The sequence below is a fragment of the Cervus elaphus genome, chromosome 23 (genome assembly GCF_910594005.1).
Source record: "Cervus elaphus chromosome 23, mCerEla1.1, whole genome shotgun sequence".
NCBI lineage: Eukaryota > Metazoa > Chordata > Mammalia > Artiodactyla > Cervidae > Cervus > Cervus elaphus.
The window spans coordinates 50547113-50566602 of record NC_057837.1 but is presented as its reverse complement, the minus strand read 5'-3'; the positions used below and the strand labels follow the sequence as shown (position 1 = coordinate 50566602).

Sequence of the window (19490 nt, the reverse complement as noted above, 5' to 3'; positions counted from 1 at the left end):
CACGCTGTCGACCAAAAGGAGAATGACTGAATCCAACGGAAGATCGGGCGTGCGTCCATCCCGAGTTGGGCTGTGTGAGAGCTGTCCTGCCGCTCAGCCTGAGCTTGGACCGAGGCCTGGAAAGCGGTGGGGTTGAAGCCAGACTGAGGCCCGCAACCGCCCCAGCGCGAGGCTCCCTGGGGCACTGCGGCTGCACGGCGGAGGCAAATGTCCCCTGGCGGCCACCGTAGCCCGGAGGCCAGCAGTGCGCTCCTATTGGTCGCCATTTTGGCGCCAAAACGGGGCGGAGGCGGGTCGGCACTGCGCTCCTGGGAACAATAGGAGCAAAAGCCATAGGGAACAGTGAGTGAGGCGGCAGTTTGGGTGAGAGCCGGTGGTCCAAAGGGCCCGGTGCCTGGGCCATGTTCTGCGAGAAGGCCATGGAGCTGGTCCGGGAGCTGCACCGCGCGGCCGAGGGAAGGCTGCCTGCTTTCAACGTGAGGGCGGGGTCCTCCCCAGGGCGCTTCTCTGGGGCTACACAACCCAGAGCGGGATGGGGGTGTGCCTATGGTTCTCCTCCGTGGACATGGAAGGTCGTGGGCAGGTCGGTTTTGGTGGCTTCCCGCGAGAGCGGGGATTGCCGCCACTCTCCTCGCTCCCCGCCGCCTCTCGCGGCCGCCGCCGCCGCCGCCGCCCGGCGTGCTCGTAACTGCTGTGCGGCGCAGGCTGGGCGGTGGGCGTCTGGCCCCGGTGAGGTGCAGAGAGACCGGGAGACGCGGTGCTAGAGCTCAGGTGTGAGTTATACCGGGGAGGTGTGAACTGGGGTAGCCCGGCGTTAGGGCCGTGCCCTGAGGGCTGCGGTGAGTGTAGCCCCACCGGAGAGCCGGCCCTGCAACACCCCCCCCCCCCCCCCCCCCCCCCGCCGGGGAAGGGCGGGCTCCGCGGCCCGGAGGTTTGCTCGTCACTACAAGGCATTTCAGAGGAGCGACGGGATCACTCTGTGTTTTGATAGCTGTCGCAGCACTTTGGGGAATGGACCGGATAGAAGAAAGACTGGTTCTGAGTGGGTTATAAATAGACCACAGAAGCGATGGATGTGGTCTACAACCCGGTCGGGGGGCCCTGAACACCGTGTCCTAAGACGGCAGGACTGGTAGGTAGGAGGACAGGGGTGGAGGTGAGAGGAGTCGCCGGGGCGTGGAGAGACCGGCGTCTCTGGAGGCTTCAGTCAGGTAGCAGAGTAAACATCCTGGCGGTCAGCCGGAAAAGCGTCTGGGTAAGGTGAGTTTTGAACATTCAAGAGCAGTTAGGCTGACACTTGGGTTATTTAACAGATGGGGAAACTGAGCGCCTGGAATTAAGGATCAAGTTAAAGGGCTCGTCTGAACTTGCAGCGTGTTGGAAGCGGAGCCTCAACTTGAACAGTTGTCTTCAATTCCAGTCTGTTATTCTTGCAACTTCAGGCAGTTACCTTATCTAAAAAGTTAGGAGACCACAGCGGGAGGTTCACTGGAGACACAGAACTCAGAGGAGTTGTTGTTGCTGTTGTTCAGTCCATAAGTCATGCCCCAGTGTTTGTGACCCTATGGACAGCAGCAGGCCAGGCTACCTGTCCTTCACTGTCTCCCTGACTTTGCCCAAATTTATGTCCATTGGGTCAGTGATGTCATCCAACCGTTTCACCCTCTGTAGCCCCCTTCTCCTTCGTCTTACCCTCAGTTTTTCCCAGCATCAGGGTCTTTTCCAGTGAATTAGCTCTTTACATCAGGTGGCCAAAGTATTGGAGCTTCAGCATCAGCATTATTCCTTCCAAGGAATATTCAAGGTTGATTTCCTTTAGGATTGACTGGTTTGATTTCCTTGCTGTCCAAGGGACTATCAAGAGTCTTCTCTAACACCAAAGTTCAAAAGCATCAGTTCTTTGGTGCTCAGCCTTCTTTATGATCCAGCTGTCATATCCGTACATGACTACTGGAAAAACCGTAGCTTTGACAATAGGGCCCTTTGTCTACAAAGTGGTAATCTGCTTTTTAAATGCTCTCTAGGCTTGTGATAGCTTTTCTTCCAAGGAGTAAGGGTCTTTTAATTTCATGACTGCAGTCACCATCTGCAGTGATTTGGGAGCCCAAGAAAATAAATTCTGCCCCTGATTCCATTTTTTCCCCATCTGTTTGCCATAAAGTGATGGGACCGGATACCATGATCTTAGTTTTTTGAATGCTGAGTTTTAAGCCAGATGTTAGAGAGGGATGGAAGCTTTCCAATATGGCCCCACTAGAGTGGGAAGACTACGTTACATGGGAAGAAATGAGCCCAAAGGCGCAGGCAGACACTGCCCAAGGGGCTGGCTTTTCAGACTGTTAGTCCAGCTGTCTTTTTCGCTTGGATTTTAAGTGTTGGTTTCTTAGAAGTGTAAAATCCTGGCTTTTCTGGGTCTTAGAGGGTGTAGGTGCACGTTTTCTTGCCGTAGTGCCTACCTTTAGGGGCTGGCCCCTGGGACAGGTGAGCTGGGTTAGACTAAGAATTGATCTTGATCTGATTGACCCCTCACACCCTTGACCCACACATGCTTTCAAGAATCATTCCTCCCCAGCGGATGGTAGCTGGTTTAGAGCAGCTATCTGCCTTGTTCATTCCAGAATCCCTCATGGTTAGGTGCTGTGTTTGGCAGATTGGAATGATGCACTTTGGATATGCAGAACTGATAATCATTTGAGTCTTTAGGAAAATTATCTTGAGTTCCCAGGGGCTTACAGCTGGAGGTGGGAGCACAAAATGATGCACTTCCCAGTGTAAATTTTAAAAATCGAAGTCGTAAAACAATAAATAAAAATTTAAATCTGAAAATTTGGTTGTATCTTGTGCTCGCTTCAGCAGCACATATACTGAAAATTTGGTTGTATCTTTACAAGTTTATTTTGTTCTTGTCTTTTGTATACCTACTGATCTCCTAATAGTGCAAGAGTTTCAACTGTTCCTTAATATTTGTGATAAAAGGAATATTTAACTGAATTCTAGTAAATCAGACTTTTCCATATCTTTTTAACCAGTTGATGAAAAAGAAAGTAGAAGTCATGCTTTCATGTTTCATTAGAAATGATTTCTTATATTCAAGCAGGATTAAGTAGTGCAATTTTGTAATTATACCAGTAGTGCTAAAACATTTTTGCTAATGCATATATTGTACCTCTAAAAGTAGATGGGTTGCTTATCACTGTTTTGCTTTGAGGTTTTGTGGGGTTTTTTTTTTTTGGGGGGGGCATCATTGTTATAGCATTATTGGGTTCTTTTTTTTTAATTTTAATTGAAATATAGTTTATTTACAGTGTTTCAGGTGTAGGGGTTGCTTTTTGACAGACATTGTATAACATTTATGAATTTTATAAATATAATGTTTTTATCCCTCCAAGGGAAGTTTTTTAGAAATTTGCCCAAGTAGATAGCAGAAAAACTCCTTTGACCTTTCTGTTTTCTATCCTGGCAGTGTATAGGTGTTTTTTTGTTTTTTTTTTTTCAGTCGTAACCTTTTAAAATCCTTTTCCAATAAACAGTAAGTTATTTATATGCTTCTGTCATGTGTTATTACTTCTGTAGACTATTGGTTTTTTCTCACTAGTTTTATTGAGGTATAATTTATATACAACACAGTACACATTTTAATAGAGCTTTGAGTTTTGACAAATGTATACAATCCTTGTAACCAGCACCCTAACCAAGATATCTGCTATCCCAAGGATTCCCTTTTCTCTTTTGTGGCACTGGCTACCTCCCATCTGCAGCCCTAGGCAACCAAGGATTTTCTTTCCCCTACAGATTATATTTGTCTTTTTTATTGTATTTTTGGAGTCGGCATGCCAGGAATTGCAAACTTTTCTGAATGGGGCCAGTTAGAAGCATACAGTATGTACTCCTTTCTGTCTGACTTCTCAACACAATGTATTTAAGATTATCCTTAATTAGTATGTTAATTGTGTATTTTGTTGGCAATTCATTCCTTTTTTTTTAATTGTGGTAAACGATACATAACTTAAACTTTGCCATTTTTAACCACTTTTGTGTGTACACTTCAGTGGCATTAATTATATTCCCATTGTTGTGCAACCATCACCCCTATTTCCAAAGCTTTTTCATAACCCCAAGTAAACTCTGTAGCCGTTAAGCAGTAACTCCCCACTCCTCTTCCCCCTCAGCCTGGTAACCTCTAATCTACTTTGTTTCTATGAGTGCCTATTCTAGACATTTCAGATAAGTAGAATCATACAATATTTGTCCTTTTCTGTCTGGCTTATTTCACTAAGCAGTGTTTTCAAAGTTCATGTTGTTGTGTGTATCAGCACTTCTTTTTTTGACAGTAATATTCCATTAAATGGACATACCATTTTGGCTTATCTGTTCATCAGTTGGACATTTGGATTGTTTCCACTTTTGGCTGTTATGAGTAATCCTACTCTGCATATTTGTGTATAAGTTTTTGTATGAACTTAGGTTTGCAGTTTTCTTGAGTGTATTCCTAGAAGAGGAATTGCTGGATAATATGGTAATTCTAAATTTAACTTTTTGTGGACCCACACTGCTGTCTTCTATAGGGCTGTACCATTTTGCATTCCTACCTGCATTGTACAAGGGTTCCAGTTTCTCCCCATCCTCTCCAACACTTATTATAGCTGTCTTAGTAGGTGTGGAAGGACTATTGGTTTTTCATAAGGTACATAAGCATAGAGTATTGCTACAAACTTGGTGGGGGAATTAATGAGTGTAATTTTATATGTTCCAGGAAGATGGACTGAGGCAAGTTCTGGAGGAGATGAAAGCTTTATATGAGCAAAACCAATCTGATGTGTAAGTTGGTAAGCTTGATATTTTAAAACAATTTAAGAAGTACAATGTTGAAGTCAGATCATCATATTAATTAATATTAGTTTTTAGATATGATTTGGTTTTCTTAATTCTCTGTGACCCTGATAATACCCTGGCTATACAGAAGTAGAAGGATTTGTGTTCATGATTGTTATGTCTATAGGGACCGAGTAGTGCTTGGCACATGGTAAGTGTTCGATAAATACTTATTGTTTGATTGGTATGACTTGAAAGGATTTAGGGTGGATCCGAAAGAGGTGAGACAGGAACAAGTAACAGACATAACGAGTAAAGTGTATTGTTTCCATCAGGTGAGGCCTTAGTGGTTTAAAGGGAGAACAGGCAGTTTGCAAATTGAGCAGGAGTAGCAGTGACTTCCAAAAGCTTAAGTGAAGTTCACTGCGAACTTGTGCTGCAGAACGATACAGCTTGGTGAGTTAGAGGGTTCTGGAGTTGCAGAGTATTTAGAGCCAAGCATGGTAGTTGGCACAGTGGAGGATCTGGGGTGAACAACAGACTTCAGAGGATCCTGTGACTGGGTGAAGAATAAGACGGAAGAGTACTGGCTGCTGGAGGGAAAATGAGTTATTGAGAGCTCAACCAGGAGAGAAGTCTGTCTCCACATGAGATTTCATCCTTGGCCTTGTTAGGTAGTGTTTTCACCAGTTTGTTGGACATAGAAATCAGTAGCGTGTTGTTAGGGTTTGTGGAGCACACAGAACACTTTGCAGTGACTGTGTTTGAGGATAGATACCGATGAATGAGGAACTGATGTGCAAGAGGTCTGCAGTAAATGTAAGGGAAATGGAAAGTCCTGAACTCGGGTTCCCAACTCATTCATTTGTTCATGCAACAGATATGCACTAGACACGAGCTGAAAAAGGGCTCTGGTGTCTCAATTGTAAACAGCAGAATCAAGAGGTTTGCCCCCGTGGCCCTCAGTGTCAGGCAGAAGACAGATGTTCAATGCAGGTAAACCAGGTCGGACTACCTACTGTGAAGGGAAACACAGCACTCGGAGAGAGAGTAATACACTGAAAATATGAGTAGATTGAGAAATCCTGGAAATTGTCTCTGAGGAAGAGACACTTCAGCTGGAGCCTGAAGAAGTAGGTTTTAGCGAGGAAGTAATTGTGGGCACAGAACATTTCTAATTGGAGGAAACAGCATGTGCAAAGGCCCTGAGGCGTGAAAGAGGGCGGGATGCTCAGGGACCTGATCATTACCAAAGGCCAGTGTGGCTGAAACTTAGTGAGCAGGCAAAGGGCAACAACCAGATGAGATTTTTAAGCATGTGGGGGAGGTGGTGGCATGTTTGTGTTCTCAACGGCTGCCATGTGGATAGTGGATGGTGGGACTGAGAGGGAATATGGTGGTCACGCAGGTGACAGGAAGGGTGCGCCAGACTAGGGGAAAAGAAAACAGTTTACAGACCTATTTAGGAGGTAACTGAACAGGCCTTGGTCCAGTAAAGGAATGATTTTCCTGTATTCATACCATTGGGAAATTCAGGATCCAAAATTCTGTGCCCTATCCTCCTAGTTTGGTTCTGGGCAGGACAGTCACTATTACCAGTTTCTGGTTAAAATTCTTTGTCAGAAGAAATCTATTCCTATTTAATTGCTCACATGGAAATGTGAATTTTTTAAGGAAGTTCTCGGGTATTTAATCAAGTACTTTGATGTTAAGTTGGGTGTGTTTTATTTGTGCTATTTCATTATAATCAAGAGCACATTGTAAACAATGTGGAGAGTAAGTCTAACATTTGTAGAGTGGCAGAAGTGTCTGGAAGAGATCTAGAAGACGTGGTACATCTACGTACATGGTACAGATCTAGAAGACATGGGAAATATATTTTGCCTTTATTTTCAGGGCCTATAGCAGGCACAAACATTTTGTATTTCTCTGTTGCCTTTTAAAACTCCATAGTAGATACTGATTAGTTCTATACACATGGGTTTGTTTTGTTTTCCTCTTTTTTTTTTCAATTGTGGTTAAGATACACACCAGTGATAGCTCAGTGGTAAAGAATCTGCCTGCCAGTGCAGGAGATGTGCATTAATCCCTGGATTGGGAAGATGTCCTAGAGAAGGAAATGGCAAACCACCCCGGTTCTCTTGCCTGGAAAATTCCATGGACAGAGGAGCCTGGCAGGCTACAGTCCATGGCGTCAGAAAGACGGACACTACTGAGTGACTGAGCACACATACTGTTGAGTGTATTCAAACCATTCATAATGTCATATCGCCATCACCACCATCACCTTCTCCAGAACTCTTCATTTTACAAAACTGAAACACCATACCCAGTAAACAATTGTACATGTGATTGGAAAAGGTGATACTTGTCTAATATCTAAGGAGACATATATTTTATAGGGTAAAACCAAAATTTTCTCCCTCTTTGTGTGAAGGACCCTAAAGTGCAAACATATAGTTGAAGATCAAGAACTATTTCTTGAATGTGTTGGAGGAGCATTTGACTTTAGAGTCCTTAGCTCACTTTATGAGAATGAGGATTTGGAAGTATTGATGCCATAGAAAGAGGACGCCGTAGGATGAGAACATGAGGTGAGGCCATAATCTTATGCCCCATGATATTTGATCTCTTGTCCCAGCATGAGAAAGGGATTCTTTTTAGTGAGGCAAAAGGTTGTCATTTGGAGACAATGGATATTAACCAGTGTGCAAAACGCAGTGTGCCACATGGCTAAACAAAGCAATGGGAGTGTGATCCTAGGCAAATTAGTTAGGTGTTTTTATTTTTTTTTTGAAAGAATTTAAGTTTGTCCACACAGCTTGCAGGATCTTAGTTCTCTGACCAGAGATTGAACCTGTGCCCTCGGCAATGAAAGTGCAGTGTCTTAACCACTGGACCACCAGGGAATTCCCTGGCTCTTTTCTATTTTATTCTATTAGCAAAAGCTTCGATGTGGAGGCAGGTACTGTTTAGGTAGGTTAACTACTAACATAAATGGCTAAAAACAAGTATGGAGTCAGTTGTTAGCTGACTTTGAAAATTTAACCTGTGCTTAATAGACATTCTTTTCCTGAAATGTTTTGCCAGGAATGAAGCAAAGTCAAGTGGACGAGGTGACCTGATACCAACCATCAAGTTTCGACACTGTTCTTTGCTGAGAAATCGGCGCTGCGCTGTAGCCTACCTGTGAGCATATCTGTCTGCGGGGTGGCGGGGAGCGGTGGGGGGTTCCCATACCAGTGGGTGTCAGGAATTCTCCGAGTTGTCTCTCTTTCATGAGCATTCTGAATTTTCTCTTTTTTTCACTTAAACATTTTTTATTGTGGAAAATGACAGTATTCTTAAAGCTAGGGAATAATATTACAACCCCCCGTGGAGCCATCATATAGGTCAAACAGTTCTTAACATTTTGCCATAATTGCTTCATCTTTTTTTATGCTAAACATTAGACATTTTACTACTGAATAGTTTCGTATGCATCTTTAAGAAATAAGGGCCTTTGGGGTCTTTTCTCACATGACCACTGTATAGTTCTCATACCTGGAGCAGTGAACGTACCTTCACAGCATCCATCCAGTCTGTTCCTATTTTCCATGTTGTCCCAAAGGTGTCGTCTTACAGTGGTTTGTTTGCCTCTGGAATCGAATCAAAGTCCACATGTTAACCTTCTGATGGTTGAGTCTTAAGCCTCTCCTGATCAAGACAACTTCTGATCCAATACCATATTAATGTTCTAGGTATGACCGGCTGCTTCGGATTAGAGCACTCAGGTGGGAATATGGCAGTGTCTTGCCAAGTGCTTTACGATTTCACATGTCTGCTGAAGAAGTAAGTTAGCACTCTTGTTCAAATCTGTATATTCAGAAACTGGCTGAGCTTCTGGCATTGTTTGTGGTGGTGGTGGTTTAGTCGCTAAGTCATGTCCGACTCTTGCAATCCCATGGACTGTAGCCCGCCAGCCTCCTCTGTCCATGAGGATTCTCTAGGCAAGAATACTGGAGTGGGTTGCCAGTTCCTTCTCCAGGGGGCCTTCCCAACCCAGGGATTGAACCCGGGTCTCCTGCATTGCAGGCAGATTGTTTATCAACTGAGCTATGAAGGAAGCCCCCTGGCATTGTTTTGTAATAGTATTTATAGTACTTGTCTTTTTGTTTTAACATTTGCTTTTCAGTAGTTTTTGGTCTGTTTGAGAATGGTAGGAGTAATTCTAAATGCTGTACGGAAAACTACTATTACTTAACAAAATAAAGGGTCCCGTTATGTTGGCTGCTAGTGATGCATCAGTAGGATTCAAAACTGGCATTATTATTTGGAAGTTCTTCATAAAATATGTGTGTGTACATACTTTGCTTGGGGCTTCCCAGGTGGCACTTGTGGTAAAGAACTTGCCTGCCAGTGCAGGAGACATAAGTGATGTGAGTTCAATCCTTGGGTCGGGAAGATCCCCTGGAGGAGGGCTTGGCAACCCACTCCAGTATTCTTGCCTGGATGATCCCGTGGACGGGGTGCCTTGGCAGGCTACAGTCCATAGGGTTGCAGAGAATTGGACACGACTGAAGAGACTCAGCATGCACACACATACTTTGCTTATCTTTGTGAATGTGTGGTGAATTCTTGATTTATCCAGTCACTGAGGCACAGTATTTAAGGACACAGGATTGAAGGCAAGCAAACTCGTGTAGAAACATTGGCTCTGCTTCTGAGAGATCCTAGGCAGGCAACTCCATCCCTCCATGTGCCTAAATCCCCTCATTTACAAAGTGAAGGTCATAGCACCTGCTGCAGTGACTTCGGACACCAACTACCTAGTTAGACCAAACTTCATAGGTTAAGACTGCCCTCACTTCAGACACCAGCCATGGATTGGGGATTCCCAGGGCCACTCTCCCTTCTGACCAACTGGCTACAAATTCAGAGGTTTCCACTCTCCCCTCAGGTTTGAGGCTTTTAGCCTCTTGATATCATTGCAGAGAGGAGAGGGGAGCTAGAAGGAGGGCTCCGTCACCTGTGATTCAGTCCGTCACGGTTTGATCAATCAGTGCAGCCTGTGTCATGACACTTCGGAGTTGTGTGAGCTTCCCTGGTTGACATGACCCATGTGCATTGTTCCACATCAGTGTGCCGGGAGGGTGGTGTGTCCTGATCCCTCAGGGAGAGGAAATCAAAGCTTCACATTTGGGACCCTCCCAGACCTCACCCTGACTGTCTCTTCCTTTGGCTGGTTCTAATTTGTATTCCTTTCACTACAGTACAACAGTGACTGTCAGGACAGTGCTTTCCTGGGTCCTGTGAGTCGTTCTGGCAGAGTATTAAACCTGAGGGAGGGGTGTACATGTGTATGTATGCACGCACACACTTCACTAGTGAAGGATATGAAGATGTTTCTCTGTACAGTCTTTTCGGAGTTACCTTGTTTTATCTTTCACAAAGATCTACAGTACTGGAATAGATTTTTGTGAATAATGTATGAGCCAAGTTTCATGTCTGTGGGGGGGCTTTATTTTGTCTTAGTCTATTTGTCCTTGTACCGATTTCATACTGCTGAAATGACTGTAATTTTGTAATACTTCTTAAGTAAGTTTTCCCATTTTGTTCTTCTTTTTTCAAGTGTCGTGACTATTTTTGGCTTTTTGCATTTCCATGCAAATTTCAGACTCCTTTGTCAAGTTCGATTTTTTTCAACAATTGGAGTTTTGATCGAGAATGACGTGAATCTATAGATCAGTTAACATTATTATAATATTGAATTGTTCAGTCCTTGAAAGTGGTATATCATCCTGCATTTTTAGGTACTGATATGCAGAATGACCAATACCTACTGTTCTAGGTACCAGTGCCTGGTTCATAATAGGCAATCAATAATATTTGTAGTTGGAATGAGTGGTCATTGTAAAGATGCATGTGGGCATGTGTGCTGTTTTTGAAAGGTTTAGTGTACAGTTTCTGCAAGTTTATCTTCTTACAGCTTTGTCAAATGGCCATCTTTATGTTTCCAGATGGACTGGTTCAATCGTTATAAAAAGTCCCTTGCTACCTACATGAGGTCATTGGGAGGAGACGAAGGTTTGGACATCACACAGGATATGAAACCTCCAAAAAGCCTATATATAGAAGTAAGTATACCTTTAAAAAAAATAAGTGTTTCTTTGATGCACAGAGTGTGCTGACTTTTGTCCAAGGGAGTGGGTATATGACTGTATACTAGTGTATATAGACATACCTTGGTGACACCATAGGTTTGGTTTCTGATTCACAATGAAGCGAATATTCACTCAAACATGTCACACAAATCTTTTGGTTTCCCAGTGCATGTAAAAGTTATGCTTACACTAGTCTGTTGAGTATGTGTTAGCATTATATACATATTTTATTGCTAAAAAATCCTGCCATCTGACAATGCAGGGTTGACACAAATCTTCAGTTTGTAAAAAAAAAAAAAACAATATGAGAAGCACAATAAAGCAAAAAACAAATGAGAGGAAACATAAACCCAAGCCAAAACTTTTACCTGTAGGTGGTGGTGCGAATAGGATTGAACAGCTAAAAATTTTTGACTGTACCTGTTTTTTAAAAGTTTTAACTTTAGAACCATGTAAGTATTTTACATATTGTTAAAACAAAGTGAAATCAAAGTGAAAATCCAACCCAAAACTCTCTTTGGCAGCTCCTTCAGTTTCCTTGCTGTCGGTGCTGACCTACACATATATTCAGAGATTTGCCATTTTTCCTCCTCCCCATCAGTGGACAGTGGAACTAATGGCCACTGGAACCACTAGTATGCCTCAGTAAGGAACACTAAGCCTAACTACACAGAGAAGAAGCCCACAGAGCCTGATACTTCCCTGTAGGTACATGTATGGCCCCCAGCTACTTGATGGTTACTTCATAATAAAAAATAATTTAGATATTATAAAACATCAGTTTTTCTTTTCAGGTGCGGTGTCTAAAAGACTACGGAGAATTTGAAGTTGAGGATGGTACTTCAGTGCTATTAAAAAAAAATAGCCAGGTATTTACTGTCTTAGGATACTTTAAATTTTGTAAGAGTGCTGAATGATGGAGATGTTGGAGTCAGTAGCTAAATAAATATCACCTTGCCATGATCATTTGTGTCATAGGCATTAAGTTTATCATAAAATATCCTTTTATCCTTTTTCTAAAGACTTGAAGCAAACGTTGCATGTAGTAGGAAAGGGCTGATTCGGTTGGCCCTTAAACATCATGTAGAGATTATGGGTGCAGTAGACTGCCTGCTCCCCACAGGCTCTAGGTGCACGGGCTTCCATTGTGGCAGCACGCGGGTTTGGCAGTTGTGGCGTGTGGGCTCTGTGGCATGTGGACCCTAGGGTTTGTGGGCAGAAGCCTTCCTCTTGATGAGACTTTTGTCTCTCAGTATCACTCTATAAAACTGGGGTAGCTTAAAAGCATCAGCTACTGTCGTGGACATTAAGAGGCTTCTAACATGTCTGAGCACATTAGAAATAAGTTTTCTATAAAATCTGTTATAGATCACCCACATAATGTGAAATATTAATAGGGAAACATTTTCCTACCACATAGTCCTTTAATCTTGACTCTACAGGGCATGTTTCTCATTGCCCAGAAATGAGAACAAGTGTCTTTAGTAGACATTGGAATAACTGTTCAGTGAACAACTCCATCGGATTTTTTCCTTTTTTTTACATTTCATAGTTGTAAGACTTAATTCAGTTAAGTCAGACATCAGTCCTTGGCCCGTGGGTCTTCATGACTGGTGGGCAGGAGTTTCTTTGGTCGTGGGTCCCACGCGAGGCCTTGAGTTTGTGAAGGACTGTCAGGTGCACGGTGCTGCTGAAGTGGCTTCCACTTCCTTGAGTACTTGCCGCGCTCTTTCCTTCAGTTCACCTTCTAGAGTTCTCTGCGCTGCACTTCCTAATGCAGTTTTTCATTTTTACTCAAGTATCTATGTCTGTCTAGTCTTTGAGATTCCTTTAGTCACCTGTGAGCTTGAAAAGTCTTCCTGCCTCACTGCGTGCACCTCCCCACTCCAGAATTTGGTAAATGTTCCCTTCTGTGTTAAGCCTTGCTGTTTGGGAGGGAATGAGACCAGGAGATGCCGTTCCACCTCAGAATGAGAGCAGTGTGCTCTCTGGAGACAGTGAGGATGAGCCTTAGCTGGGCACCACCTTCCTCACACAGCACATGGCCAGCATCCATGGATTGCAAAGACTTTTCATCCTTGAAAAATACGGGAGGAGAGTTGCACTCTTAGTAGCGGAATGACTGTTCAGACATAGATCCTGGAAGAGGTTTAGTGGAGAAGACACTCCTTCCATTTGCCTTCTTGGTGAACTGTTGCCACATCCCTTGTGGTGTGTGGCCCAGATCACCTACCTGGCTTTCCTGTGCATAAATCTAAATATGCAAACACTGAGGAAAATACCTACTAGAATTCAGAAGTCTTTAGTTTAAATTTAACTTAAGAAAGTATGAATTTGTTTATAAAATTCAGATTTTAGTACAGCTCTTAGTAACATCAATTTCAGTTGATGAAAATAGCAAATATACTTAAGCTTAGCTTTTAACTACTTCACTGGTGCAGTTTGAAATATTCAGCATGCATTGCTGCTTTTTAATGACACATGTAACTTAAAATAACGCTCTTCATTCCTCTCTTCCTCCCCCTTCCCCTCAGCACTTTTTACCTCGTTGGAAGTGCGAGCAGCTGATTAGACAAGGAATTCTGGAGCACGTGCTGTCATGACCCCTGGGCGGATGGCTGCTAAGACTCCCTCCTGGTGTGAGACTGCACCCAACCAAGGTCACTTCTCCACCTCCCCAAGGCCCGCTGCTTTTTGGTTCTAAAATTGAGACATTCTTTAGCCAGGAATGCTTGGCTGAGGAGTATGGTTTGTTTTTTTCTTTCATTTGGATGTTAGTTTCTCTTTTATTTCATTTCTGAATGTAATGCCATTACCTTGCATGGTAAACATATTTGTGAATCTGTGTTGTATGTTTGTACTTTGAAGTATCGGTTCTAAAAAGAGAATTTGCACTCTGGATGTACAGAGACTCCACAGACATCCACCCTGCTGTCCACAGCTCTAGAGCGATGTCTACGATCAGGGTTCTAGCAGATGCTGTGCCTAAAGAGAATGCTTCCCGGCTCGTATACTGCTATCTTCTCATTCTGTCTTCACAACATGCGAGAGGTTTGATTTTCTATTGTCCAGGATTCTACCGTCTGTGTAGTAAGTTGTATCTGTAATCATAACATTTCTACAATTCCCAAAATACTATCGTGTGTTTTAGCTTCATGAAAGTAAACATTCGTTACATGTTCATCTCCTTTAAACACTGAGGGAGAGTTTCGCCTGGATGTACAGGGAGGTCTTATGTCCCTGGGCCTCTTGTATTGTTGCTGGAAGTGTGCCTGTGCAAGCCAGGGAGCTGGATTTCTGAAGTTTGTGTTTCCAAATCACATGGGCAGGTGGAGCTGGTGGTCTTTAGAGAACACAATGGATTTTGCCCATTTCCAGCAGTGGTGGCTGGTCTTGCTTGTGCCTGTCTGTGAGCTTGTGTCGTAGGATATCCATTTTGGAAAGGGAAGTTGAGATTGGGGCTAGGAAAGGAATTTTGTGCAGTTTCCCCCCAAGAGTCACGTTGACCAGGAAGTCACATGAAGAGCTGATCGGCTAAGTGGAGGGCAGTTTCTACTGCCCAATAAAATGATAGGCGGAGAGGCACCAGGTGGTCCTACCTGCTGGTCAATGGCCTTTCTCCACCAGTCCCCTCCATGACCAGCCCAGTAATCTCAGAGACATTCAAGTTTAAAATACAGATAAACCCCGTACCTGGCACTCTCTGCAGTATATTTCTTAAACGGGAATATTTCTGGCCAAAATTCTACTCAAGTAGTCAAACTATGAGATCCTCTACCTAGGGTGTGGATCTGCATATTTTCACAACACATGTATTAATACTTAGTCACCAAGTGGCCCTTGGCAGATTCTTTTCCAGGCTGTGCGGTTCATAGGATCTGTTTCCCGACCAGAGACTGAACCTGTGCCCTGGGCATTGAAAGCACAGAGCCCTAAAATAATTCCTTCCATAGATTCATAGCCAGATCGGATTTTCATCTGAATCTCTGCCAATAAACAATAAGGAAAGTTTCTCTAGTGAGTGGGGTGGATGATGTGTTAACTGTAGCTCAGTGGTCACTGCCCTTGCATCCTGTTCTTCCAAGCATGTGGGACCACGTGCAGGTGAGCCCAGAGGCCATGTGAGTCAGCTGTGAGGAGGAGCCTGCGGCAGAGGCCACTGCCCTGTTGCCAGCCCAGCATCATTTCTGTATATAAACCATATGAGATACTTTTCTGATTCATTCCCAAAATAAAATAATTATGTTTCTTACTTGAAGTAAATGTATACTGGTTGAACAATTAAAGTGTTGTAGGTTTTATTGATTTATGTTGATTGGTCCTATAGAGTTGTGGCTAGAATTTTAAAATGCATGTTTTTTTATTTAAGGGTAATAAGTGCACAATTAAAAAGATAAAACATACAATGTAGAAAATGAAAGTAAGTTCCTATTTTACCTACTGAATGCCGCCATCCAGTGTGCCCAGTGTTAACTGATTATGGATATAAAGTACATTCCCATTTCAGGTGTTTTTCCAATGAAATACTTTCCAGTTTTTATTCCTCATGTGAATGAATGTTTTCTGTTATATTTTCTAACAGGTTTTGGATGATAAATATTAAAAAGCAGTAAATTATGATGACTTGGCCACTTTCCTATATAAAGTCATTTCTTTTTCACATTGATTTTGTCATCTGGAACTTTCAGAAAAATGTTGACTACTGCTGGTAATAGCTGGCAGCTTATCCTTTTCCTAACTCGACCTGAATGACAGTCTTCTTCATCTCTCCACCCCACACTTCGGGAAAAACTCACAAGACTTGTGGCCTTCCTCAGTGCACCCTGAAAGTTCAAAATACATTTAAAACCATAGTAAAAAAAAAAAAAAAAAGTTAAACAGTGGTAATTAACAAACATGATTTTTTCCAAGTGCATTTTTGGAACTTGAGTGATGATCATATATGGTTTCTCACTTAACTCCCTAAAGTTATGGATTACATATATGTAACTGTTGCACCATTTTACAGTCCATTTGTAATTCTTCTTGGCCATGGTGTGTTAACCATTCATTGAACTGCAAGATTTGATTTGCTGTTATTTTATTGTGAAATTTTGCAACTTTGAGTGGTGCTGTTTTATAGTGCTTAGCAAGAGGGGATGGATGTGTATGTATTCACACATGTGTCTGCTTTGTCGGTGTTTTCAGCCATTGTTCCTATGAAACAGCTATCCAAACACAATGGCTTTAAACCACACCACTCTTGACCTTTGCAGTTCTGCAGGTTTGCTGGGCTCAGCTGGGAGGTTCTGCAGCTCTTGCTTGCGGTCTCTGACGCAGTTGCATTCCTCTGGTGACCTGACTCGTATGGCTTGGCCTCTGTTCTCCGTGTGGGCCTCTTGCGAGGTTCTATCCAGTGAGCTGATTGGGCTTCTTACCTGGCAGCTTGGGACCCTGCAAGGTTAAGAAGGTGGATGTGTGTGCTGCTAGTTTTCTGACCGACTAGGCCTGGTAGTGAACTAGCACCATTTTCTGCCAAATTCAGTCAACTAATACAGCCCCAGGTGCTCAGAGTCAATGAAGAGGCCACATGAAGCATGTAAAGGCAGGAAAGCAAGAGGCCCCACAGTCAGATGGGGTGTCAGGGTTCTGGTGTCAGTTTTCAGTGGTGCATGTTCCTTTATCTATTTTTCACAGAAATGTACCTTTTAAAATAGCACTAATACCTATATAACTATCTCAGTATGAATCTTCTTTGGAGAGATACTTGATGAATTTTTTCTTTTGTTTAGTTTGAAGTCAAACTTTTCTACTTTTTCTTAAGTAAATTTCAGTCTTTTTTTCTAAACTTTTTTAATCTATATTTTGAAAGGTATCACGGAATTTTTTTTCTTTTCGCTACATATGATTATCCCTAATATGTGTCTGTCTTTCCTTTTTGGTCTTAGTCCTATAACCAGAAGAAGTGTCTGTAATGATACTGTATTAATGCTTTAGGATGTAGTGGAGGGAGGTGCTAATTTCACATGGTCAATTGCTTTTCACAATTGATGGTATTTTAGGATGAACTGAATTCATTCTGTTTTGTAACTTTACAAAAAACAATGTTTTCATATAGTACAAAATGCAGTAACAAAGAAGGTAGCCATCTACAAAGTCAAAGACAGAGGCCTCAGGAAAAACAAACCTGCTAATAAGTTTGATCTTGGATTTCTAGCCTCCAGAATTGTAAGAAAATAAATTTATTTTGTTTCAGTCACCCTTGTAATATTCTGTTTTGGCAGCCCCTGCAAACTAATATAGGGGGTTTAGTATTTTTTTTTTTTAATGTATTTCCCTAATTGAGAGGCACTTGAACAGTTTCCATCCTTTTGCTGTTATAGACAGAGCTATATGGGTAACCTTGTACATACATCATTTTACACATACACAGCTTGGTGTGTAGGATAATTGTAAGTTTGATGGGATGTGTAATTTTTATAGGAATTATAATTTGTACTACACCAGAAATTATGAGAGTCACTCCCCCTCACCTTCTTTGCCAACAGTATGTTATTTCCAGTTGGGGCTGTTACAGAAAAGATGCCAGGAACGTTGATGTACAAGTCTGTTACAGATGCGTATTTCTTTTCCTTTGGGCAGATAACTAGGAGTAAAATGGCTTGGTCTTCATGTAGGTGTGATTTTAACTTTTGAAGAAACTTCCAAACTCCTCCAAGGTGGTTGTGGATTTGCATTCACACCAGCAGTGTATGAGTTTGAGTTCTTCTACATCCCCTCCAATACTTGGTATGATTAGCCTTTTAAATTTTACCCATTCTAATCAGAGTGTAGTACTGTCTCACTGAGATTTTAATTTGTATTAAAATCAAAATAAAGAGATGGGAATACCAGACCAGCTGACCTGCCTCATGAGAAATCTGTATGCAGCTCAGGAAGCAACAGTTAGAACTGGACATGGAACAATGGGGACTGGTTCCAAATCGGGAAAGAAGTACATCAAGACTATATATTGTCACCCTGCTTATATAACTTACACGCAGAGTACATCATGAGAAACGCTAGTCTGGAAGAAGCACAAGCTGGAATCAAGATTGCTGGGAGAAACATCAATAACCTCAGATATGCAGATGACACCACCCTTATGGCAGAAAGCAAAGAAGAACTAAAGAGCCTCTTGATGAAAGTGAAAGAGGAGAGTGAAAAAGTTGGCTTAAAACTCAACGTTCAGAAAACTAAGATCATGGCATCCAGTCCCAACACTTCATGGCAAATAGATGGGGAAACCATGGAAACAGTGACAGACTATTTTTGGGGGCTCCAAAATCACTGCAGATGGTGACTGCAGCCATGAAATTAAGAGGCTTGCTCCTTGGAAGAAAAGCTAGACAGAATATTAAAAAGCAGAGACATTACTTTGCCAACAAAGGTCCATCTAGTCAAAGCTATGGTTTTTCCAGTAATGTACGGATGTGAGAGTTGGACTATAAATAAAGCTGAGCGCCTAAAATTGATGCTTTTGAACTGTGGCATTGGAGAAGACTCTTCAAAGTCCCTTGGACTGCAAGGAGATCCAACCAGGCCATCCTAAAGGAAATCAGTCCTGAATATTCATTGGAAGGACTGATGCTGAAGCTGAAACTCCAATACTTTGGTCACCTGATGCGAAGAACTGACTCATTTGAAGAGATGCTGATGCTGGAAAAGAATGAAGGTGGGAGGAGAAGGGGATGACAGAGGATGAGATGGTTGGATGGCATCACCAACTCAAGAATATGAGTTTGAGTAAGCTCTGGGAGTTGGTGATGGACAGGGAGGCCTGGCATGCTGCAGTCCATGGGGTTGCAGAGAGTCAGACATGACTGAGCAACTCAACTGAATACTAATGCTGTTGAGTATCTTTGCATGTAATTATTTTGAATCTGTGTATCTTTTGCTGGTGAGTTTGTCTAAATCATTGCCTGTTTGTTAAGCAACTAGGTTGCTGTCTCATTGAGTTTGGGGAATTCTTTATGTGTTCTGAATATAAGTCCTTTATGAACCATGTGTTTTGCAAAATACTGTCCCACTTTGTGGCTTGGCTTGACGTCTTACAAATTTATTCATTTGTATTTTTTTCTGCTTTTGGAGTCATATGTAAGAAATTTTTTTTTTCCAGCCAACGGTCTCAAAACTTTTCTTACTTTATGTAGAAGTGTTACACTTTTAGGTTCTACACTTAAGTCTATGATCCATTTTGACTCAATTTTTTACATGGTGTAAGGTGTGGGTCCAAGGTCACAGCAAGGGTTGAGGGGAATAATATGGATATTCAACTCCTCCAGTACCTTTTTCCTCATAAAGCACTAATGAATGGTTTGCTGTGCCAAGCACACTCTTCACAAAATACCCCATGGGGCTGGGCTGCACCCTCAGCATGGAGTTCACCCACCCCTGTTCCTTTCCTTGACCTCGAAAGTAATCATAGTTTCCTTCTGTCTGCTTCCTTTGGATTTAATTTGCTTTTCTTTTTCTAGTTATTCAAGGTGGAAGTTGAGGTCACTGGTTGGAATAGTT

The 19490-nt window shown here is 42.5% G+C and overlaps 1 protein-coding gene across 3 annotated transcripts; it reads left to right on the top strand.

The window, feature by feature from the left end:
* The first annotated feature begins 275 nt into the window (after window positions 1-275).
* Window positions 276-15572, top strand: LOC122681704 (DNA replication complex GINS protein PSF1). 3 transcript variants are annotated; one of them, XM_043884101.1, is made up of 7 exons: window positions 276-476; window positions 4754-4818; window positions 7903-8001; window positions 8553-8643; window positions 10812-10928; window positions 11750-11824; window positions 13490-15572. In XM_043884101.1, the coding sequence occupies exons 1-7, from the start codon at window positions 402-404 to the stop codon at window positions 13556-13558; spliced, it is 591 nt and encodes a 196-aa protein (XP_043740036.1). In that variant the 5' UTR covers window positions 276-401; the 3' UTR covers window positions 13559-15572. The 3 variants fall into 3 exon arrangements, with proteins under 3 accessions (XP_043740036.1, XP_043740037.1, XP_043740038.1); XM_043884102.1 differs by lacking the exon at window positions 276-476 and adding an exon at window positions 1007-1260; XM_043884103.1 differs by lacking the exon at window positions 276-476 and adding an exon at window positions 1308-1442.
* Window positions 15573-19490: the final 3918 nt, after the last annotated feature.